The sequence below is a fragment of the Mastigoproctus giganteus genome, chromosome 11 (genome assembly GCF_048544385.1).
Source record: "Mastigoproctus giganteus isolate SK-2022 chromosome 11, ASM4854438v1, whole genome shotgun sequence".
Classification (NCBI taxonomy): domain Eukaryota; kingdom Metazoa; phylum Arthropoda; class Arachnida; order Uropygi; family Thelyphonidae; genus Mastigoproctus; species Mastigoproctus giganteus.
In genome coordinates, this window is record NC_143585.1 from 64,335,959 (window position 1) to 64,361,374 (window position 25,416).

Below are 25,416 nucleotides of genomic sequence, written 5' to 3' on the forward strand. Positions count from 1 at the left end.
ATTCTAAAAATTTTAAGTCATTTATGTACCTGAAAACACGTATTAACTGAGTAGGATTCCACAAAAATAATATTTAGAGACAAGGGTTCCATAGATGCTGAAAGTTTGAAGACCACAGATCTAAATTGTAAGTACAAACAGACCCAGTTGACATAGGAATAAGGCTATACATAGTAATGTATACATAGTGTATTATGCCTTACAATATAATGTAAGGCACTATACTATACATAGTGTGTAGTGTTGATTGTCAAGTGGCACCAGGGGTCCCCTCCTAATTCCATGTTTGTGTATTCTGTGTTGCAGTACAAACTCTGTAAAGGCCAGAGATAATGTGAGTTTTAGTGTTGATTTGCATTGTGCACTGTTAGATTATGTTGGTCTGTTGTTCCTCCAGCCATTTAACTTCTGGGCCACACATTGCCTGTCCTTGCCTTGAGGGAGCAGGCTGGGTGTGGTAGGGAATAGCAAGGGCTCTAGTAGGGCAAATCCCGGGCTATGCCTGAGCTTGCCAGGGAGGGCTCCAGCAGGGGGAGAAAAATTTCTGTAAAGTGAAAAAGGGAGTGGGGGTTGACAGGTGAGGAGGGGAGGAACAGATGAAGATAAAGAATGTGGATGATAGGAAGGACTTTCCACCTGGAAATAAGAATTTAAAGGGATAGAGGGACACCCCTGTGGGAGGAGCCCATCCTCACGGGGTGGAAAATCTTTTTATGAACAGAGAAAGATTTGTGGTGGTAAAGTCCGCCCGGTAAAAAGGTTGGTTTGAGATGTGGGGAAGAAAGGGAAACAGGGATTGTAGGGCAGTAGTCATAGGATCAGGATGCCGTATGTGGGGAAAGAGATTGAACTACTTGCATGGAGTGCTTCTCTGTAAGTAATTCCACACTGGTCAGGCCAGATGAAGTGTCAGCATATCCCATTGCCATGCCTGAGATCAGGGGGTATGACATCAGCAAGGTGGGGGGTTTCCTAATAGGTTGTCCCAACTGTAGTCAAATTAGGGAGGCCTGTTAGAACAACAAACACTACATACCCTCAGCCCAATTGCACATCTGTCATGCATTTACACAATCACAAACTTTTTTTTTTTTTTTTTTTTACGTATTTTGGAGCATACTGAATAACAGCACATAGCACTCGCACGTTTTTCATTCTTACATTTATCATTACACAAATGGGCAGAGGCGCCTCCGTAGCCAAGTGGGAAGGAGCAGCAGTGCGTAGCACACGCTTCTTGATTAGACCGGGGTTCAAGCCAGTCACCACCAAATATGGAGGATGCCAAAAGGTCGGGGAATGACCACCGCATATCCCCGGAGCAATATGGCCTTAGTTGTTGGCTCATTATAGCCTTAGTTGCTAATGCGCCAATAAACCCCAAATCAAACCAAAGCCTTAGTTGCTGATGCTCCTAAAAACCAAATAACAAACAAACAAACAACAACAAATAAAAATAGATGTTACTCTTGAGAGATGTCATTATCGAACATAGACATTCTGACTGGATAGGAAACATTTTCTAACAAGCCAGTCTCTTTTGGGTTTGTCTATTTCAGTCAGTGTTTAAATTGGGTATACATGCTGTTCTGAGTGGGGGGAGGTGGCACAGTGTGGGTTGTCATAGCATGGTTGCTTCTCCTGGTCTTAGAAACATTTTGAGCAGATTCAGAGAGGGCTGTGTAATCGATGTCATCAGAGATGAGTAGTTGCTTATCTCCATGATTTATAGTTCCAATTTTGGATATTAATCTGAATCTGTGGGGATGGTAATTGGGACAGTCATAAAGGATGTAGGCCCAATCCTCAGCTCCACAGGTACATTTGGAATCCTGGGTAAGACCCAGTTGGCACAACTTTGCATTCAGGTAACAGTTATACAGATTTTGAGGAATTCTAGCATGGCAAAATATCCTGGGGAAAAACAGGGGAGGGGACTAGCATTACCTGGTGTCAGGAACCTCCTAGTGACATCTCCTTTAAGTATCTGTTCCCCCTACTCTGCCATTGCTGATTGTGTTTCCTTTCTTGTTTGAGGTCAGTCTCTAGGTTCAAAGTGATCTCTAAGATGTTCATTGGGATCTGCCTCTTTAGTCTATAATTGAGACCTTTTCTTAGACCCCTGCCAGGACCTGCAATGCAGGTGTACTGACAGCAGGTGTACTGACAGCACAGCATACCCTCATGATGGTTAGTACTATAGTTTTCTGTATCGAGTCTAGATTTCTTTTATTTTTTTCTGTAATGCCATATGCCTGCACCATATGTTGTGACTGGGAAGAAGATTGCCTTGTTAGATAAGTACAAGTGTTCTCCTCTTCAGTCCCCAGTCAGTGTGGCTGATTCTTACTATCATTCCTGTGTAGTTTCTCACCTTCTTAGCTATATGCACGAGATGTGGAAAAATATTAGTTTGGAGTCAAATGTGACTCCCAAATATTTAAGTTCTGTCATCAGGGCTATTGTTTTACCAGAAATTTTTATTTAGTAGTTTGCACAGCTGTCCTTTAATTAACATAGACTTGGTTTTAGTTTCAGAAATTATTAGCTTATGGGTGTTTTCCCAGTTCTGCAGAATATTAAGTGCATGGTTTGCATGATGTTCTAGGCTGGCTCTGCTGTTTGCCTTGACAAGCAAGACGGCGTCGTCTGCAAAGGCAACCTTCTCTACCTGGTCAATGGCCATTCCCAGGAATTCATCCAGGACTAGTTTCCAAAAGGTGGGACCCAGAACTGAACCCTGGGGGCATCCTTGGGTAACTGTGTGGATGATACTCTGGTATAGTGTTAATTGTATTGTGGCTCTGGAGGTCCTCCCCCAACTCTGTGTCAGGCAATGTGATGAATACAAAACTCTGTAAAGGCTTTGTAAATGTTGGAATTAAAGTTTTACTTCAAAAATAAACATAGTGTTTTAATTTATTTCCCTATATGTCGTTTTGACTTTTTGTAGTATTTTTCGTGTGTATTGAGAGGGGCTGTAAACTCAGGGACTGCCTGGGGTGGCAAAAGCTCTAGCTACAGTACTGCCTCCATGCTCACAGTATTGCAGGCTCGGGTGGTTTGGAGCAATATCGTTGTTGAGTCCAGTATTCTTTTGTTGGTGACCAGTCCGGTTCTATGGTACCATATTGGTATGGTGTATGTGATCACCGGGAGAAAAGTGGTCTTGTAGTACAGGGACATGGTTCGTTTATTCAATTCCCAGTCCCTGTGTTGAGACTCATGCAATTAGGGCCAAGTAGTTTCTAATCTTGGTCCTGAGATGCGGTTGGAATGTGAGCTTGCTGTCAAAAATGATCCCAAGATATTTTGATTGTTGGACGAATTTGATTGTAGCGCGATTTATTTTAATTTGGGGCAGCCTCCTTATGTCCAATGTTCCCTTAAGCAAGATGGAATTAGTTTTGGCAGGTGAGATCTGTAGAAAGTGCTCCGTAGCCCACCGCTGCAGAGTATGTAGAGCTTGATATTTTTTTTTTTTTTTTTTATGAAAACCCCAACCACGAAAGGTATCAAAACCTATAGTACTTAGTACCGTGCATGGGTTGAAGGAGGAGTATGGGGGGAGGGGGATGCCGGAAACTTTGCTCTAGAGACTAAACATGGGTTTCACCATTTCAAGCTCCAATAAGCAAAGTGGTTTTATTTCACCGGTTGATGGAAGTCATCTACCACCTACTTTGCTCGAATCTCAAGTTGTGCCCTACTATGTGCCATCACGGTGAGAATTAAATCGTCCACAAATGCCTTGGTTACCACCTCCCCAAGTCCAGTGTTCAGAAAGTCATCAAATACTATATTTTACAGCAGTGATCCAAGCATGGAACCCTGGGGGCATCCCCTATGGATGTTCCTGCTGATTTGTTGGTATGGTACTTTTGCTTCTGTCTTTCGGTGTGAGAGGTTGGTTTTGATATTGTAATGGTTGCTTGGGACCTGCGCCATTCTGAGACTACCCATGATGCTCGACCACCAAAGTGAGTTGAACGCCCCGGCAAAATCCACTGTGATAGCGAGAAAATACTTCTGTTGGCAATCATTCACTGATGTGAGTAGATTTCTCATTGCATCGACAGTCGAGTGACCCGGCTTGAATTCAAATTGGTTTTTTGCCTCAAGGTTGGCAGTGGAGTAGTAGCATTGGATCCGTCTATGAAGGAGCCGTTCATATAGCTTACTTAAAACTGTTAGGAACCCTATGGGTTGATATGATTCCGGGAGTGCCGGATTTTTGCTTGGTGCTTTGAGAATTAATTTGACATTTGCTGTTCTCCATTCTATAGGGAAGTAGCCAGCCTCCAAGCAGCAATTGTACAATCTTAGAAGTTAGGGTGCTAGGTCAGCAACCTTCTTTATTATTTCAGGTTCAAGCATATCTCTTCCGGGGCATCTTTTGGGCCTTATCCAGGCAGCCGCTTCTTGGAGTTCCTCCATTGTAAATGGTTATTCCCCCTGTTCCGTGAGGTATTCCTCTGGTAAAGTGTTTTCATGTCTAACGGCACCAGGGGTTCCCCCCATCTCCGTGCTTTATACATTGTTGTGTGTCACAGTTCACTGTTAAGGCCAGAGATTTAAAAGTGTGTGGACTATGTATATGTGTAATGTTATGTAGTGTTGTTCTTCTGGCCATTTAGCCTTTGGGCCCCTATTTGGACCCACCATTGCCCACACTTAGCCTCGTGGAGGCAGTCTGGGTATCCAGTAGCTCTATATTTTACTCTGGCAGGCCCTGCCACCTAGTTTCTTGATATTTCAGTGGCTAGGGCTTATATTAAAAAAAAAAAAAAAATTGTGGGGGTGAGCGCTAGGATTGGAAAAGCCAAAAGGATTATAAACGATGTAATTTGTATATAATTGAGCTTTGGAACTTGTGTGGGGCATACGCTAGTGTATAGATAGAGTAGGGGAGGGAGAGAGGAGACCGAAGACTTGGGGGGGTGAAAGGTAAAAGTATGGGGATGATAGAGAAGGCGACCCTAATATGGTCAGTGATGCTGGCCCAGGCCTCACCTGGTGGCAGAGAGGGGAGGGGACAGAGAACCATACTCTCCCCTCCCTCCAGGGAACAGGTGTAAAGGCACCACGCAAGGGAGTGCAGAGGAGATCACCCCACCCATGAGGCATTCCAGCATCAAGCCGCCTCGTGTCATCATCAGTTGGTTAACATCTGGTCCTGGTAGGTATCCAGGTCTGTGATGAGGTCAATGTCACGTTGGTTTGAATCTGTCAGTGTCAGGTCTGATTTTCCTGTCCATCATGTCTGTGCTCTAGTGGTTGTTATCAAATCATTCATGATCTTGAGCACCTGTTAGTGTCAGGTCCAGGTGGATGTCAAGGCACCACGCAAGTCTGGTAGTATTGTCATTCATAGGGCTTATGTCCATTCCGGTGAAGTTATCACATTTATGGGGGTATGTCAATTGTTGTTTGTTTGTTTATTTGATTTTTAGGAGCATTAGCAACTAAGGCCATATTGCTCTGGGATATGCGGTGGTCATTCCCTGACCTTTCCGCATCCTCCGTATTTGGTGGTGACGGGCTCGAACCCCGGTCTAATCAAGAAGCGTGTGCTACGCACTGCTGCTCCTTCCCACCTGGCTACGGAGGCGCCTGGGTATGTCAGTGGCTATCCACGACAGTAAGTGTCCTCTGCCTCATGAAGAGCTCCTAGGCGAAGTCGGAGAATGCTAAATATTCCTCCCTTGTATCTAGCAGGCGGTGTTCCTGTCCTCTGGGTAAGTAGGTCAGTTTTGTTATCAGGATGTTGCGAAGGTCGTCATAGAGCTGGCAGTCATACATGAGGTGCTGCCAGGCCTCCGCAAACACAGGAAGGGTCCTCTATCCCGAGGAGGGAAAGTTTAGCATTGGTTGCTTCATGCTCTGTTAAAAGATAGGTTGGCTGCAGTCATGGTGAGAAACAGCTTGGTGCCCTGGGGAAGATCTGCTGACATCGGGCACAAATTTCCTAGTAATTTCTCCAATGTGAGAGTGATTCCATCGTTCTTGCCACACTTGCACCAGGTAAGCTTGGAGCCTGCTCTTTTCTACAGCACAATCATTTGCTGGGTCCGTAGTGTAAACAAAGCAGGTTTTGCTGGTACCCTTGGCTAGGTAGTGCGCAGGGGACTCCAACAGTATTTCCAAATCCAGAGGGAGGATGCCTGTAAGCTTCAGTAGGGCATGTGTGGGTGATGGTGAGGAGAATTGTGCAATTGGGGTCATCATTGAGGCCGAAACCAGAAAGCTTTTCATTGAAATGTCCATGCTCTGTTAGTAGAGAAGTCAGGTGCAACCCCGGGAAGTACCAGGCTGGTTGCTTGGAATATATTTTGTTGAGGTCTGGGAAAAATTTGCAAATGATCTCACCTTTTGTCGTCTCTGTCCATCTTTGTTGCCACTCCCTAAGCAAGTAGACCTGCAATCAGGCTTTTTCTGTTTTTAAACTACTCACTGGGTCGATTGTGATTTCCTGGTGGGGTGGCGGCTATCCCCTTGTTATGCAGGAAGAGTAGGCCTGCTTTTACAGCTTCTAGGTTCAGCGGGAGTGTGCCAGCAAGCACCTGCAGTGCAGTTGTGCTCACTGTACTGCATGCTCGTGTGGTTGTTAGTAGGATGGTCCTTTGCATCCAGGATTCTTTTGTTGACTACAAGTATTGTTTTGTTGTACCATACTGCAGCTGCATAAGTTATTGCTGGGATGAAGGTAGGCTTGTAATATAACATTAGTTTGTTTTTTAATCTTCAGTCTTTCCTTGTGACCCTGGCCACCACTGCTGAGTATCGTCTTATTTTTGTCCTTATGTATTTTAGATGGGGTTGGAAGGATAGGTTATTGTCTTTAATAACTCCTAAGTACTTCAGTTGGCTGGCGAGTTTGATGGTCACTCCATCTATTTTGATTTGTGGTGGACATCGTACTTGAAGGGTTCCTTTAAGTAGGATAGATATGGTTTTAGTCAGTGAGATTTGTAGCTGGTTTCTTGTAGCCCAGTGCTACAATTTTTGTAATTCTTGGTTGGGGATGCATTCCAGTTGGGCTCTGGAGTCTGTCTCAATAGTAAGGATGAGGTCGTCTACAAAGGCCTGGGCCTCGACCAGCCCCAGGTATCTCTGATTCAATCATATCTAGTCCTGGGCATTTGTGGTTTCTAATCCTAGTAGCATCTGCGCCAAGCTCCTCAGGGGTGAAGGGAGTCTCAAGTGCAGGAGTGATATAGTTTTAATTGTCTTTGCAGATTTTGTGTTGCTCTTGCAGGGTTGATATCGCCGGTTCCTTGAAGATTGTGTCTAGAATATTTCCCATTGATTGCTCCCAGGTAGTTGTTAGATTTCCTTGCAAAATCCTAGTAGTGCTGATGACCTCTCTACTGGGCAGTTTGTTTGTGGTTACCTTGTAAACCATACCCAGAGGTCGGTATTTCCTGTAGTGGATACCAGGTGTCCCAGGATTACTTTTTTTGTATAGTGTCCATGTAGTAGTTCCTGGCTTCTCGGGTGCCTCCGTAGCCAGGTGGGAAGGAGCAGCAGTGCGTAGCACACGCTTCTTGATTAGACCGGGGTTCGAGCCTGTCACCACCAAATACGAAGGATGCGGAAAGGTCAGGGAATGACCACCGCATTTCCCTGAGCAATATGGCCTTAGTTGCTAATGCTCCTAAAAACCAAATAACAAACAAACTGGCTTCTCGATAACGTTGTCTTAAAGCCTCTACTTCGTTTACAGGTCATATCCTGCGGGCTCTCTGGAAGTCTTTTCTTGTTTTGTGCATGTCTTCGGAGTACAACTATCTCCTAGGTCCACCAGGGAACAGCTCCAGGTTTTGGGGTTTTTTTTTGATTGCCCTCTTGCTGATGCTTAGTATTAACTCTGTGGTTCCTCTCTGCAGATCATCCGGGTCACTCAGGGGGTTTATGTTCACTGGATTGCTTTCGATAGCGGTGATGAGCAGGTCTCTGTAAACCATCCAGTCTGCTTTGGTGACTGCATATTTTTTTGGTTGGTTTGTTAGTATTGTTCTTGTTAGTTGTCTTGATATTGTAAAAGTTATTGCACAGTGGTCTGAAGTATTCCACCCTCTGGTCAACCACGAAGCTGGGCCACATTCCTAGTGGCCAGGGAGATGTCAATTGTAGCCTCCCAGAGGGTGTTGCAAAAAGTTGGCAAGTGGTGTGGTTGTTTTAGAACTGTTAGCTGGGATCCTATCAGGTAGTCTTTGAGGAGTTGTCTGTTTTGGGTTCCTCACCTCTCTGGGGTTGCGCTGTGCTATGCTGGGGAGCAACAGTTTACGTCTGCTCCTATGATGAGCTTTTGGTTTGGTAAGGTATCCTGCAGGCAACGGAGGTAGTCAATAGCAAAATCTATCTCTTGCCCCAGTCTACAATAGAGTGCCATGATGTATAGGGATCCTAATGCTGTGCAGAGTCAGTCGGGCTCAGGCAGCCCACACAGTGCAAAGCGGCACGATTCTGGTTGCAGTGATGTTGCTGTTCCTTACCAGGACAGCTTGCCCATTGGGGTATCATCATCTGTTTGTATTACTTTATAAGTGAGTGGGAATTGTGCGACCCATTTTCCATACGACTATGGTTCTTGTAGCACAATAACATATGTGTTCTCCTCTTCGGCTTTAACCCGAATATGTTCAGCCACTGCCCTGGCCTTCTGCGCATTTATTTGAATTATCTTTAGCTTTGCTGTATTATATGGTTTAATTCTCATTCCTATATTTGGTCCTGCTTTGGTATAGACTCTTGGCTCATTTGTACGTGGGGCATTTTGGGTCCCTGATGAGTGCTTCTGGTCAAGTTTTAAATTCTTACAGTTGACACCGGTAGGTTTCCAATCTTTGTGGGGACAGCTGTTATATTCATGGCCCTTCTCAGAGCAGTGGCTACATGTTGGGGTGGTGTGTGTGTGTGTGTGTGTGTGTGTGTGTGTGTGTGTGTGTGTGTGTGTGTGTGTGTGTGTGTGTGTGTGTGTGTGTGTGTGGCTGATCTTGCAGCAATGATAGGATTTCGGCACGACTACACAGTAACGGTAGCTTCCCCATTCAGTGAACACCCTCTTTTAGTGCTTGCCAAGCCTCTGGGGTGAGTTCAATGACCCAATTCTTGTTAATTCCATCTCTCGCTTTGATGTGGTATTTAGGTGTTGCCATCTCATGTGACTCTTTGTCTAGGATTTTACTCTGTAAGTTCCTGTGATAGAGTTTGTATGCTAATTGGTTTGGTGTGACGTCTTTATCCACGTTGTAGATTATTATGGCAGGCCCTTTTCTTTTGAGTGGCTCAGCAGTTAGACCCAGGGCAACTATTTGGGGGTTTTCAATTATCCCTTGCATCTCCTGCCTTGTCTTGGTTTCAATCATGAGTCCCATGCTCCTCATCTTGTGTATTCCTTGAATTTGGGTCTGTTTGAAGTCTTCCTTCATGGTACTTATTAGTTTGGATTTAATTTCATCACTTGTGCCTATTTTCTCAGCATTTTTAGGTCTTAGTATTATGACCTAAACATTTTTAGGTCTTAGTATTATGAGGTTCAGCATTGGGAGGAGTGTCCTTTTCTTTGGTTGTTCCCTTGCTGATGTCTTTGTCGCAGTTGGTTGACTTCAGTGGGTTTGCGTGAGCAGGGGCATGCTGTTGCATTTGTTATGTGCCTTTACACTCCAAGTAGGCCTCTAATTTGGTCGCATTTCTTTCTGACTCACTGTGGACTTTGTGGAGGACTGTTTCCAGTTTGGTACAAATTCCCACAATTTCGCTTCTGAGGACAACTGTGATTCCATTTGTGGATTTTTTAGTTTGTTCTCGAGCTTCACCCGAAGCTGGTCCAGAACTTTGTCTTCTGGCAGTCTGGGGTCTAAGGTTGGGTGATTCGGGCTGCTTTCTTATTTTTTCATTGTCATCTGGTTGGGGGCCCCTCTTTGGCCTGATCTTTCTTGTCTCCCTTTCAGTTTTTGGGGTAACATATTTCTTGTTCCTCTTTTTGGAGGTTGGTTGTGACTGTTCATTGTCACCATATCCATTATATTCTGTAATTTGCAGGTCTTCGTTTGGGTCCTGGTTGTGGTATTGTCCTTTTAGTTGTTTTTCTTTGCCCACAGTTTGGTCGGACGTTTTCTGTCCAGGGTTGCTCATTTTTATCGTAGTTTAGTATGACTTCGGATTACCTCTCAGTCAGGAAGAGGCTGGGAAATGCCTGCAGGTGCGGTAACCATAAGTCCATGGCACAATTTGTTGTCTAGCAATATTCGGTCGAAGTTTTGGGCTCTTCCCCACTGGCAATTGGGTGGGGGGAACACCCAGATGTGACATGTGAAAATAGCCCGAGAGGGACCGGACTACTTTCTATGGGGGTTTTCAGTAGTGCTGATGACGAAGGTGAACACAGTTTCTTCACTTCTCATATAGTTGCAAAGATACGATCTGTTTATGGTAAGTCTATGGCAGTGGGGGGCACTGAAAGCATTGTTCCTTGCAGTACAAAACAGATATTGTTGAAATTTTTGGGGCAGGATCACTGTCAAAATTGACACAGTTTGTGGCACCTCCCCAGTCAAGTGCCAGGTGGAAATGTGAAAGCTGCATTATATTGGCTGCCTCTTTATTGCCCTTTCATCATCCACATGGTGACCATGCGGTCTGACAACAAAGGAAACAGATATTTACGCTTCAAACTGGCTGCACACCCGATAAAATAGCAAAAGCTTCTCACCAGGACAGTCCTATGGTGCTTATCTTCTTGTAGGAATACATTGTGATACTTAAACTTAAACTGTAGATTAGACACATTTTGAAGCTAAAAGTTCGCGGAGCAATGAAACACATCCTTATTATGCTTGTATACACATTTTGAGGAATTCTGGCATGACATAATCTCTTGAGTATGCTGGGCCACCAAAGGGTGTCAAAGGCCCTAGCAAAGTTGATTGGTATTGCCAGCAAGTACTTCTCCTGTGTGTTCTGTGCTGCATTTATAAAACAGTTCATAGCATTTTCAGTTGAACACCCAGGTTTGAAGTCAGCTTGTTTGTCTGATTGAAGGTTTGCACTTATGTAGTGATGGGTCTCTAGATGGAGTTGAATTACTTGATCTAGTCATTTGGGGATTTCTCTGGATTTTTTACTATTAGATGGAGATTTGCCAGTTTCTATTTTGTGGGGAATACTCCCTTATCCAGACAGTTATATATTTGTAACAGATATTATAGAAAATGTTTCACTAGCTGTTTTATCATTTCTATTGCTATGTGATGTCATGGCCTAGGCATTTTTTATCTCTGGTTCTTTTAATTCTGCAAGCATTTCCTCTGAAGTAAATGGTGGTTTGGTATTTGTGTTAGCATATTTTTCATTCTCAATACATATTTCTGTCTGATCATTGGTGAGAGGTTGATTATCTTCAGGAAACAGCATACCCAGGATATTATTTACTATTTTCCCCCAGGTATATGTTTTGTCCTGATATCAGTTGTGTTTACCATGTCTCTCCTTGGCAACATGTTGGTATCTATGAAGTAAACTACTCCCCATGGGTCAGCATTACCAGAGGTACCAACAAGGGTTTAGTCAAACTTCCTTCTTTCTCTTAAGTGTTTCTCAGGGAGCAATAATCCTCCCTCCAGGAATTTACTTCAGCTGGCAGCCAACTGGCTCAGGATCTCTAAAAGTTTTTTTTCTTACCTGGTTTCCCCTTCGCCAGACTCTGCAGCTCAGAGCACTACTAGGGAACTGCATTTGCTGTTGGTTTTTTTTCTTTTCATGAAGGCTTCTGTGGTTTTCCTGATTGTTTGTGTTAATAATACAACAACCTGCCCATTCAGAGTGAGATGATTATAATCCTGTTGAGGAACACTTGGCACACCCAGGATCCTGAGCTGAATATCATCATTCTTCTCTTTCTTGGTGATTCCCTTCTATTTCTGACTCTCTCTCAGAAATTTTTTTTTTTTTTTTTGGCTGGTGCAGCAAAAGTCTCAGGCTTCCTTGCACCATATGGCTAATAATAATAATAACATTTCTTCCAATTGACCTTTTTATATTGAATCTGATTATATTATAGATTTGGGGTTGAACTGGATCCAGTTGGAAAGCTAGCTGAAAGGTGATGCCATGGTGGAGGATGTAGTCCAGGCCTCCTGATCTTTCCATTTTATTAATCTATAAGCAATGCCTTGGGTGGCCATTGCTCATAAACAACAATTTTATTATTGTGCAGCATACTACTTTATGTTGCAAGATTCTTTGGCTGGTTATGAGTGCTGCTTGTGCATATTGTTCTGGAGAGCAAAGTGGAGGAGAAATTGTTGAAGTTAAACATAAAATAGGCACCTTGGGCAGATGGAATCTATCCAGTTATATTGAAAGAGGCAATGAGGGAAGTAAGCAAACCCTTAGCCATAATTATGAGAGCATCCTTAGATTCAGGGGAGGTCCTTATGGACTGGAGATGTGCAAATGTATCACCAATTCACAAAGGGGGTTCAAAGAGTGACGCAAATAATTATAGATCTGTTAGTTTAACTTCTGTTCCGTGGAAAATAATGGTGTCACTGGTAAAAGAAGTGATGCAGCATTACTAGACAAGACTGAAGTAATAGTTCGGACACATCATGGGTTTCTTAAGGTCAAGTATTGTCTGACCAATCTGATTGGATATTACGATGTGGTCACAAAGGAACTGGATGCAAAAAATAATTTTGATATCATATGAATTTCAGGAAAGCTTTTGATACTGTTGCACATGGAAGACTGCTGTACAAATTGGAGCAGTATGGCATTAAGGGCAAGTTGCTGCAATGGATAAAGGGAAGGTTGAGTGGGAGATGGCAGAGAGTGGTAATAAATGGACACTGCTCCACATGGAGGAGCAGTGTCCATTAATGTTATTAGTGGAGTCTCTACTAATGTTATTAGTGGAGTTTCCCAGGGTTCGGTGCTGGGCCCATTGTTCTTTTGTGTATTTATTAATGATATCGATGAATATATATCAGACTTAATGTCCAAGTTTGCAGATGATACAAAGGTTGGTAGATCCTGTTGCTGCTGCAACAGGATCTAGCAAAGTTAGGTGAATGGGCTGAGAAGTGGCAGCTGAAGTTTGACAAATGCAAAGTACTGCATATGGGTAGCAGTAACCCAAGAAAAATATACCAACTGTGTGGTATTACACTCAGGGAGGTGGAGAATGAAAAAGACCTGGGGGCGATTGTGCAGTCGGATGTGAAGTTCTCTGAGGTGCAGACGTGCTGCCAAATCAAGTCATGGAGTTTTGTGAATGATATATAGGAATTTTGCTAGCAGAGACAAGGAGGTGATTATACCTTTGTATAATGCAATGGTCAGGCCACACCTTGAGTACTGTGTACTGGTCTGGAGGTCTCATTTTAGGAAGGATGTAGAGTTGCTGGAATGAGAACAGAAAAGGGCAACAAGATTGGTGAGAGGAACAAAGGAGTTCTCTTACCACAAGAGGCTTAAATTCTGTAAGTTGCAGCATCTGGAGACTAGACACCTGCGAAATGCCATCTCGAATGCCATCACTTCAGTGTTGGCATTCGAGGTGAGCGGACATGCTTAGTCAGGGCTCCTCAGTTAAGTGGTTTACTTTTGGATAGTGCTTTTAAATATTTGATTTATTTAGATATTGTTGGATTATTTTGTTATAGGTTTCCTGTAACAGTTTGATTTTAATAATATTATAGATATATTTTTTTTAAAGTTACTTTCATTGATATTTATTTAATTTTATAATGGTAGTTACGAGATCTGCCTTAAACACGTCACAGGGTATCGTGACTCACACGGAAATAGCCGATGGCGATTTACGGGCGAGTCATGATTTAATCCATTGTGGAACCTGTGGAATGTTTTCCAAGGTCGACCTGATGACTAATCCTACCTCACCTGGGGATTCTTTTCTTTGTGATCGATGTAAGGAGTGCACTGATCTTAAATTACAATTTGGTGCACTGATGGAACAATTTGAGTCCCTGAAAAAACGGGTTCTTGCCCTCGAGAATAATGCATCTGGGAGCTCGTCAGGAACTCAAGACTCCAGCAATCTACCAAGTGATGCACACCCGATTCGAGCCTCAAAACAGAAAAACCAAGTGCAAACTACTCTGGTTAAAAAGGACTTTGTTTTATTAGGAGACTCCATTGTCAGGGAAACGGGGAATATTTTTTGTAATAAGGATAGGTGGAGTAGAACCAGGGTATGTGTGCCGGGAGCAACTATTGATGATGTCACCAACACAGATTGACAGATTTTAAAGGGGGTAAAGAGAATATTATTATTCATGTGGGGACTAATGATATTAAACGTACACGATCTGACGATTTGTTGGAAAAATACAGGACCATGCTGAGGAAATGCCGCAAGCTAGGCCACAATGTCTTATGTGTCTGCAATTCTGCCCAGACACGATAGGAGGGATTATATGTTAAGAGACTCAAGACTTGAAGGAATCTGCAAGGCTTTAGGGGGGAAATTTCTATCAGCATGGCCCACACCTGTAGGTAGAAGGAATTTGTTTTGTAGAGACGGGATACACTTAAACAAAGGTGGTGCAAAAGTTTTTGCCAGTATTATTGAGGATACCTTAAAGGTTCAGGGAAACTGCTAGCTAGGGGGGATGTGGGTAATATACTGACACGCGTTTATCTGATAATATTGGTCAAAGTAACTCTTGCACATACCTTAAGAGTCCTTATCTGCTACCCCAACTGGACGTATTATTTAGATGTTCTCGGGGCAGAAACGTTTCACGTGAGCGGGTAGCTAATATCAGGGAAGAGAGCCTAAAAAACTTCAAGGGTTGTGTTAGGGTTGTTAAATATACAAGAACTGTAAATCTTAATTGTTTATACAGTAACGTTAGAAGTGTCGTCAATAAAATGAGCGAATTCGAACTGCTGGTTAAAACAAGTAATGCGGACATAATAGGGCTTACAGAGACGTGGTGCCACCCGGAAATTGGGGATGATGAGTTTAAGTACGGCTTGTATAATGTATTTAGGAAGGATAGGGTAGATAGAAGGGGTGGTGGGGTAATGCTTCTTATCAGAAGCAGCCTGAGTGCGACGATAGCTTTCCCGGATTCAGACATTTCACATGCTAGTATAGAGTCTGTATGGTGTGAGATAGTTGGAAACAAAGGTATAATGCAAGTAGGAGTAATCTACAGACCAGGTGATTGTGAAGATTATGACAAAAACCTCTACAGGCAAATGGAATGGGCAAGTAAGCGTCAATGTTTTATGGGTGATTTCAATTTGCCTCTAATTGATTGGAGAAAATGGGAAGGAAACTTGACATGGGGAACAAAATTTTTAAATCAACTAGATGACTGTTATTTGTATCAACATGTCAGGGAAAGTACTAGAGAAAAGAATATCCTAGACCTAATCATCACCCATGAATCAGATGACATAACAGGGCTGACAGTAGAGGAACCAGTAGCAGGGTGACCACAGAGTTCTACGGTGGATGATGATGACGAGAGAGAGAGAGAGGTAGCAGAAGTAAAAGGCAAAGGAATGGGTTTTAATTTCCGAAAAGGAAATTACGATGCCTTAAGGTACTACATGGCCTCTATTAACTGGGTAAATATCGTGCAGAAAATGAATACATTTGAACTGTGGTACGCTTTTAAAACATTAATCACAGATGCCTTGAATGCGTATATACCATTAAAAAAAATACTCCACGAGGAGGGTTCCAAGTTGGATGAATAGTGAAGTTGCCACATTACTTGAGCAGAAAAAGGTAGCATGGAAAGGTTACAGAGCAATAAAAAGTACTGAAGCCTATAACAGCTACAAGGTGATGTGTAATAGAGCCACAGAAAAGGTTCGGCAGGCAAAGGCAGTTTATGAGAAATCACTAGCAAACAGAGCAAAGAGGGAGGGGGGGGATAAAGAATTCTTCACATATATAAATGCCAAGAAGAGCAGGACAAACCATATCGGACCTTTACGTAAGGGAAAGGGGATAGTATTAAATACACCAGCTGCCGTTGCAGATGAACTCAACGGTTATTTTGCATCGATATTTACAAATGAAAACCCTTTTGTGGCAATGGGAAATTGTGGAGCGAAGTTAAAAAATATGTAATTAATGATATTGAAATTTTGCAAGATTATTTAATGAAAAAACTTTCGAGCCTATAGACCAGTTAGGCTCCTGGAGTTGATGGAATATACCCTATAATCTTAAGGGAGGCGGCAAGCGAGTGCATTGAACAATTGAGGCTAATTATGCGAGCATCACTAGACTCTGGGGAGATTCCCTTGGATTGGAAAAGTGCTAATGTGTATCTCCCATACAAAAGGGTGGCTCTAAAAGTGAAGTTGGAAATTATCGACCTGTCAGTCTGACTTCAGTAGTAGGTAAAATCATGGAGGCAATGATCAAGGGTGGAATTCAGGATCATTTGGATTGAATTGAAATTCTCAAGGATTCTCAGCATGGTTTTGTAAAGAATCATGTTTAACAAATCTGGTTCGCTATTTCGAAAGGGTCATTCACGAGCTGGATTTAGGGAATAATTTCGACATTGTTTATTTAGATTTCAGCAAAGCTTTTGACTCAGTCCCACATGAGCGGTTGCTTTATAAGCTGGAACAGGTTGGAATCACTGGGAAAATCCTTAGATGGATAGAAGGATGGCTTCAGGGCAGGAGGCAGAGGGTTGTGATAAATGGCTATTTCTCAGATTGGGTTGATGTAACAAGTGGGGTTCCCCAAGGATCAGTATTAGGAACACTGTTGTTTTTAATTTTCATAAACGACATTGATGAAGGGATAGAGGGCGTGATGTCTAAATTTGCAGATGATGTTAAAATTGGTAGAGTAGTTAATGATCGCTGTCAAGCTGAGCTTCTTCAGAGAGACCTAGATAGACTTCAGGAATGGTCAGAAAAATGGCAGCTGTGCTTTAATCCAACAAAGTGTAAGGTATTACACCTGGGAAACAGTAATCCCAAAAGAACTTATTCACTTGGTGGAGTTCAACTAAACCCAGTACTGGAGGAAAGGGACTTGGGTGTTACGATACGGTCAGAAATTCTCTGAGCATTGTAAACAGGTTGCAAGGAAGGCCCATGGTGTCCTATCGATGATCTATCGAACTTTTGCAAGTAGAGATAGGGATGTGATAATCCCATTATATAAGGCTTATGTTAGACCACACTTTGAATACTGTGTTCAAGTATGGAGACCGCACCTAAAGAAAGACATCGAGCTTCTTGAAAGGGTGCAAAGACGGGTAACTCGCCTGGTGAGATCGGCAAAAGGGCGTCCTTATGAAGAAAGACTTCGAATATGTGGGTTGCAGAGTTTGGAAACTAGACACCTTAGAGGAGATTTGATTGAGGTGCTTAAGGCTCTGAGAGGCATCAGTAAAATGAATGAGGATGAAATTTTCAAGATTATAAATGATGCTAGAACTAGGGGACATAAATTCAAGTTACGGGGGGAAATGTTTAGATTGGACTGCAGGAAGTTTTATTTTAGCCAGAGAGTTATAAATTACTGAAATAAGTTGCCTTCATGGGTGGTAGAGGCCAACAGTTTGGGGAAATCCAAAGGTCATCTGGATAGTACTTTCAGGTAAGGGAAGCGCATAGGATGATAGGTTTAATTTCCTTTTTTTATTAATTATTATTATCTATTTATTTTATTTATTTAATTATTATTATTTTTTTTTTGTTTGTTTTTATCATTGTTTTGTTCGGATATATATATATATATATATATTTTTTTTTTTTTTGGCTGGTGCAGCATAAGCCATAGGCTTTCTTGCACCATGTGGCCATTACTAATACTAAATGATCTGATTGAGGTATACAAGGCCTTGAATGGTTTGAGTAGGCTCAGTGCTGATGGGATTTTTTTTTTTTTTTTTTATGTGAACCCCAAACCCGAGAGGTATTAGAACCTATAGTACTTAGTACCGTGCTTGGGTTGGAGGTTGAGAAGACGAAAGAAGATATTTGTTGACATTAGACTTGAACTTCCACTTGCTGAGATTAAGAACGTGACGGGGCATAGATTTAAATTGAGGAAAGACAGTTGTAGAATAGATGTGCAGAAGTTTGCCTTTAGCCAGTGGGTAGTTGATTGCTATAACAGACTTCCATCTGTTGTGGAAGTTGATAGCTTAAATAAATTTAATGCTGAACTAGACAAACATTTGGAGTGACTGGATGGGTGTAATGGGAATTTTTTTTTTTTTTTTTTTGCTGATGCTCTATAAGCTTGCTTTCTTGCATCTTATTCCTCTGCTAATGCTATTGTACAACTATGCCATAGAGGTGACCTGCAGTTAGCATCCATGGATATATTATTCTGTTGCCTGGTGGTAGCTTGAGAGCTGTTTGTAAGTATTGTCCACTCGGGCCAGTGGCCTGTAGTAAAGGGAATTAATGTGCACGCACGCTGAATGGGGGGAATGCATAAATTGTTTATCCTGGTCACTGTGATTTTATTATTCCTGATCACTTTTGCTGCCCATGTGGTGTCCATGGTGAATTCTATTACCCTGTAATATCTAGGGTAATGCTGAACCCTACACTCCATGGATGTAGGCAGTGTCAATCTGTTTTCTTTCATTATTATTATTTTTAGTTGGTTGACAAAGCATGAGTTCTCTGGGCATTTAATTGCAGGAACTTCAAAGTATGATTATGAAAATTATGCAAATTGTTGATAATCTATCTTCTGTGTGTGCTCTTTCACTGCCTTCAAGTAGTTTGAGCACTTTGAATCCCCCATTGAGTGATTGAAGGCAGGTCCTGCACTCTTGCAATTTGAGCATTTTTCTTCTTGGGACTTTTTGCAACTTTCATAGTTGTGTCCTCGGACTGCACAATGGCTACAGATTCTCTCCTTTTAAGTGCACATGTGGAAAGGGTATCCAAATATCATACATTTGTATCACTTTGGTATAGGGAAGTGCTCTCTATACTGGTGACTACCCCTATGTATATACAGTCTTGTTTGGTGCTTAAATATTTGCCAAACCCTGGGTGATAGTTGAACTATCCAGTTACAGGTTTGAGCCAACCTTGACTTGGTACTATTATATCTTAGATTAACTTCTGAGTTAAATTATTCTCTGGTCAAATAGTACTGAAAATTTTTATCATAGACTTCAATTATGCAAATTGTTCATAATCTGTCTTCTGTTTGTGCTGCTTCACTGCCTTCAAGTAGCTCGTGCACTTTGGGTCCCTCACAGAGTGATTGAAAGCAAGTCTTGCACTCTTGTAATTAGAGCAGTTTGCTTCTTCGGACTTTTTGCAACCATTATAGGCGTGTCCTTGGACTGCATAATGGCCACAGGTGCTCTCCTTTAAAAGTATGCCCAAATATCATACATTTGTAGAACTTGGGTATAGGGAAGTTCTCCCTATACCAGTGACTACTCCATCCTATATATTCAGTTAAGATATCTTCTTTCACTTTGGTGTTTTCTACGTCAAATATTAATATGTTCAGTCCTCTGGTTTTGTGTTTTTCAGCCTTTAGTCCTAAATTTGTGACTTCAGTACTGTTCCTAATCTTATCAGCATATTCTTTAGTTGCTATATCTATTACTATCCCTGTGATTCTTTTTTTATTTAGTCCCTTTATCTTAATTGTTTTAAATTGAGGTTCAAGATTCTTGGTAATGGCTGCTTTATGGCTTCACTGGAATCCAGCTTGGCAGACTCTGTTGGCCTAATGATTACAACATTTTCCTCTTTCTTATGTAGTTCAGTCTTGGTTGAAAGTTTACTCGTCATGTAGTCATGGTGGGGCCATTCAATGCCTAGGATTATTAGCATTAGTAGAGGCATACGACACAAGACAGCAAGCTTATGCAGTATCAGCAAAAAAAAAAAAAAACCACTCCCATTTCACCCCTCCATTCGTTCCAAATACCTGTCAAGCTCAGCCTTAAATTTATTTAGGCTATCAACTTCCACAACAAAAGATGGAAGTCTGTTCCACCAATCAACTACCCACTGGCTAAAGGCAAACTTCCTATCCTACAACTGTCTTTCCTTATATAATAAAACAGGCCTACGTGCTCTGGATTCATAATGCGAAAATTTATTTTTATTTTGTTACACAGAGCATTAATAAACTACAATTATTGTAGTTTATTAATGCTCTGTGTAACAAAATAAAAATAAATTTTCGCATTGTCTTTCCTTAATTTGAATTTATGCCCTCTCAGGTGATTATTCTGAGCAAGAGGAAGAATCCCATCAGCATTGAGCATGCTCAAACTATTCAAAGCTTTATACACCTCAATCAGATCACCACGCAGGTGCCTAGTCTCCAGACACTGTAATTTGCAAAACTTAAGCCTTTCTTCGTAAGAGCAACCCTTTGTTCCATTCACTAATCTTGTTGCCCTTCTCTGTACTCGTTCCAACAGCTCTACATCCTTCTTAAAATGAGGCTTCCAGACCTGTATACAGTACTCAAGGTGTAGCCTGACCATTGCCTTATACAAGGGGATAATCACCTCCTTATCCCTGCTAGAAAAATTCCTGTATATATCATTGACAAGACACCATGAGGTACTCTTGCAAGACCATCTGCACTGCTCAGAAAACTTCATTATGTTATTTGGTATTGTTTTTGTGTTTGCCACTCTCCTTCTTTGGCTTCTAATTTAGCCACGAGCACTATTCTGAATGTGCAGATCAGTGACTGTCCTTTCAAGGGTGGTTCAATATTCTATGATCTGCTTTCTGAATGAGATTGTAATTCTACCACTGCAATGCTGTTAATTTCTCAAGCTCGAGCCTGACTTCAGTAACTTTATCTAGGGCAGAGCCAGCTGCCCTAGATAAAGGTAGGAGGAGGGCTCTTATTATTATTGTTGTTAGCCATATGGTGCAAGGAAGCCTGTGGCTTATGCTGCACCAGCCAAAAAATTCCCAAGTTACCCTGAGAGGGAGAGAAGCACATTGTAATCTCTGTTTCCTGTCCAGTAGTTTCAGTATTTTCTTTGGAGAGTCAGTTTTGGATCTTGGCTTTATTCTTGCAGTCTTGCTTGAGGCAGGTCCTGGTCTGCTCTCTTCATCTGTTGTTTCCTCATCATTGTTTACTTGCTTTGGATAAACTGCTGGATTTAGATACTGAGTTGGTCTCAGAATCTGAGGTCACATTTTGTGTATTCAGTCTTTACACTTAAATTTACTGATTTTTGAGACATTGTGGTAGAAATCAGGAATTAAGTTGTGTAATGAATCTATCAAAAGTTTGTGCACAAAATAATGCTCTTCTGTTGGCGAATTTTGGCCACAAGAGTAAGTTTGCATGTGGCAGGGGGAGTAGAAATTCCTGCTACTTTACTTGCTTTTGTTTTAAGGTTGAATACTACAAAAAAATTATTTCAATTTAAAGCTCACTGCACCCTATTTTAACTAAGTGTACTTCTACACGATAGTCAACCTTCAATAAGATGTGTGGCCTTTTAAGAAATGCTAGTGTGGCCTGTTAAGAAACAAGACAACCCCTGTGCTGGGTTTCTGTTTCTTAACTGGACTATCTTTTGCGATCATCCTATTCTTGTCACTTATATTCATACAATTTGGAAGTTTTTTCAGATTGGGCATACACTGACTTACGGAGTTATGCTTTCTTTGGGAACTGTAACTCAGGTCCCATCTCTCTCATACTCTTGACCCCTTTCTGTCTACTTCCCCCCTCCATTCTATCCCACTTTTTGCCAGCTGTTTCCTCCTCTATTCAGTGTTTCTTTTGGACTTCTCCAGAATTTTCTGGAAAGTCTTGTGTGAGACCTGTCCTAGATTATAGTTCTTAGTACACCTCCATGTGGCTGTGATTGGGAGGCAGAGGGCATCCAACCAAGTGTATGCTTCCCCCCCCCCCCCCGGATGAAAAGTCATCAGTTATTGGCACAAAACACTCAACACAACAAACATACACTTACACATCCGGTTTTGGCATATGCCTGATACAGTTGCATATGGGAGGGGGGAACCCTGGAGACAGCAAACAAGAACAAGAAACACAAAATAAAAAGAAAGTGTTTATCTGATTAACTTTACTTTCTTGCATCAGGAGTGCTGCAGGATCCATAATTAATAACAAAGTAAATACTGGAAAACTGCTACAAATTCTGAACTTCTGACGACAATCCGCTGTCCCCATCAATTCGGTTTGTTTTCCCTGGAATTTGGCTGTCCTTTGTATGCTATCAAGTGGAGTGATTGATCGTGTGTCTAACCTCTGCATACAGATATGACAGGAGAGTGGGGGGGGGGGTATGCTCTTAGTTAAGAAGCACATAAATCAAAGGTAGCATATCCAGTTGACATGGGCAGCCAGTGCAATGTTGATTCTGTTTGGTGTGACATAAGCACTGGGAAAGCAAAAATGAGGGAAGGGGAGTTTTATAGGCCTAATAACTCTAATAAGCAACAAACAACCATACAGAGAAAGCGTGGGCCAGTAAATCAAAATGTCTTATAATTGGGGATTTAACTTTCCCGATATTGACTGGAACTTGGGATTGTTTACTCACACACTAGCAAGACTTTTGTGGCTTTATTGGATGACTGTTTTATATAGCAACAAGTTAGAGAGGCAACTAGAGGAAGTAATACTCTTCATCTGATTATCAGTAGTGATAATTCATGCATTAAGAATCTGCAGATAAAAGAACTAGGTGACAGTGATCACAGTGCATTGATTTGTGATTTGCTTAAAGATGTAACTACCATCAAGGACAAAGGAAAGGGATTTTGCTTTCTTAAAGGTGACTAAATAGTCTCAGACCATTTTTAAATTCAATTCAGTGGGACCGACTGATGATGTTACCATCAGCAAATTCTAAATGAGCAGCATTCAAGGGAACTAATCATAGAGCTACTAAGCTTTTCACACCAACTAAGAAATTCTCTTCAAGACCTAAACGGATGTCAGGTGAACTAATGAGACTTGTGGCAGAAAGAAAAATGCATGAGATGCATATAAATTATCAGGTGACACAGAAGCATATGGTAGATATAAACTAGACTGTAATAGAGTCAAAAAGAAGGTTTGGAGAGTGAAGGCAGATTATGACAAATCTTTGGTAAAGGATGCAAAGAAAAACAGCAAAGGCTTCTTTATTTATTAAACACTAGAAGGAAGATTAATCATATTGGTCCACTTGATGTTGATGATCCTGATCAGGTTGCTGATAAATTGAATGAGTATTTTGCATCTACCTTCACACATGAGGAATTCTTTAGGGAAGGAGATGCCAGAAGTTTATCAAATTCTAACAGGGAACTAAATAATTTTATAATAACTTAGAGAAATTGTTGAAATTAAACCTAAGAAAGTCACTGGGATTGGATGGAAATTTTTCAGTTATATTAAGAGAAACAGCAAAGGAAGTAAGCAAATCCTTAGCCATAATTATGAGAATATTCTTGGATTCAAGGGGAGATCCCTGTGGACTGGATATATGCAAATGTATTTCCAATTCACAAAGGGTGAAATTAATAATTACATACCTGTTAGCTTAACTTCTGTTCTAGTAAAAATAATGGAGTCACTGGTTAAAGAGGTAATGCAGGACAATCTAAACAGGAAAATGGATGCAAAAAAATAATTTTGATATTATATATTTAGATTTCAAGAAAGCATGCATTTGAAACTGTTGCATATTAGCATTAGCAGTAGAAAATGATGTGAGAAAGCAAGCTTATACAGTGTCAGCCAAAAAAAAAAAAAAAAAAACAGTCATGGTTGAGTGGGAGAAGACAGTTGTTATCAATGGACACTGCTCTTCATGGACTAATATTATCAGCAGTGTCCCCAGGGTTTGGCGCATTCTTTTTTTCTGCATCTATTAATGATATTGATGAAGGTTGGGAGAGAGAGGTTAATGACAGTAATCTAGATATACTACTGCAAAAAAATAAATAGAAAAACTGGGCAATTGTGCTGAGAAATGGCAGTTCAGGTTTAACATTGACAAATGCAAAGGTTCTGCAATTGGGGTAGCAGTAATCCCATATTAACATATCAAATGTGTGGTACTACACTCAAGGTGGAAAATGAAAAGCCCAGAGGTTAATTGTGCAGTCTGATATAAAGTTCTCTGAGCAGTGCGGACAGGCTGCACATGGGGTTTTTTCACTGATAAACAGAAATAAGATATGAAGATATGATATGGTCAGGTCACACCTTGAGTACTGTATACAGGTCTGGAGGCCTCATTTTAGGAAGGATGTAGAGTTGCTAGAATGAGTACAAAGAAGGGCAACAAGATTGGTGAGAGAAACAAACGGGGTGCTCTTATCAAGAAAGGCTTAAGTTCTGCAAGTTGCGGCATCTGGAGGTAATCTGGTTGAGGTGTATAAGGCCTTGAATGGTTTGAGCATACTCAGTGCTGATGGGATTCTTCTCCTTGCTCAGATTATGAACCTGAGGGGACATAGATTCAAATTGAGGAAAGACAGTTGTAGAATAGATGTGCGCAAATTTTCCTTTAGCCAGCGGGTAGTCTGATCTGGAACAGACTTCCATCTATTGTTGTGGAAGTTGTTTACTTAAATAAATTTAAAGCTCTACGAGACAAACATTTGGAGTGACTGGTTGGGTGAATTGGAAGGGTTTTCTTTTTCTTGTTTTTTGGCTGATGCTGTATAAGCTTGCTATCTTGCATCATATGCCTCAACTAATAGCCTTAGCTAATGCTAATAAGGAGTGATTATCCCATTGTATAAGATAACTGTGAGGCCAAATAAGTACTGTATACAGGTCTGGAAACCTCATTTTAGGAAGGCTGCTGGAACGAGTACAGAGAACAGCAAAAAAAATGGTGAGTGGAACAAAGGAATTATTTTATATAGAAAGGCTTTATTTCTGCAAATTGTGGTGTCAGGAGACCAGGCACCTCTGATGGGATTCTTTCTCAGACTATGCACATGAAGGAGGAAAAACTCAAATCGAGGAGAGATGGTTGCAGAACAGAATGTGTGCTGAAGTTTGCTTTCAGTCAACAGGTAGGTGGTTGATTGCCAGAATAAGCTTCTATCCATTGTTGTGAAAGTGTATAGTTTGAATAAGTTCTTATTTGAATAAATTCAAGTAAGAACTAGATAAACTATTGGAAGAGATGGACAGGTGAAACGAGAATTTTTTTTTTTTTTTTTTTTTTTGCCTGATGCTGTATACTTGGTTTCTTGACCAAGGTCTCTTGCTAGGAATTGTGATGATATTTATCTGTATGGATAAATTATGTTAATTGCCTTGTGATATGATATTGATCTTCAATGATGAATACTAGAAACCAGTTTAGCGTTAGCATTAGTTATTGATGCAAGAAAGCAAGCTTATACAGCATCGGCCAAAAAAAAAAAAAAAAAAACCTTCCCATTTCGCTCATC

The 25,416-nt window shown here is 41.3% G+C and overlaps 1 protein-coding gene across 3 annotated transcripts in view; it reads left to right on the forward strand.

The window, feature by feature from the left end:
- The window catches only part of dos (daughter of sevenless), a 120,823-nt gene that overhangs the window by 18,365 nt on the left and 77,042 nt on the right, over positions 1 to 25,416 (forward strand). The window contains exon 1 of one of the 3 annotated variants that reach the window (XM_090385138.1): positions 24,926 to 25,032. The exons of the other annotated variants lie outside the window; for them this stretch is intronic. Within the exon in view, the coding sequence (XP_090241264.1) occupies positions 24,949 to 25,032 (84 nt within the window). The 5' untranslated portion in view covers positions 24,926 to 24,948. Of the gene's footprint in view, positions 1 to 24,925; positions 25,033 to 25,416 lie in introns of those variants that run through there. 3 annotated transcript variants of the gene reach the window in all.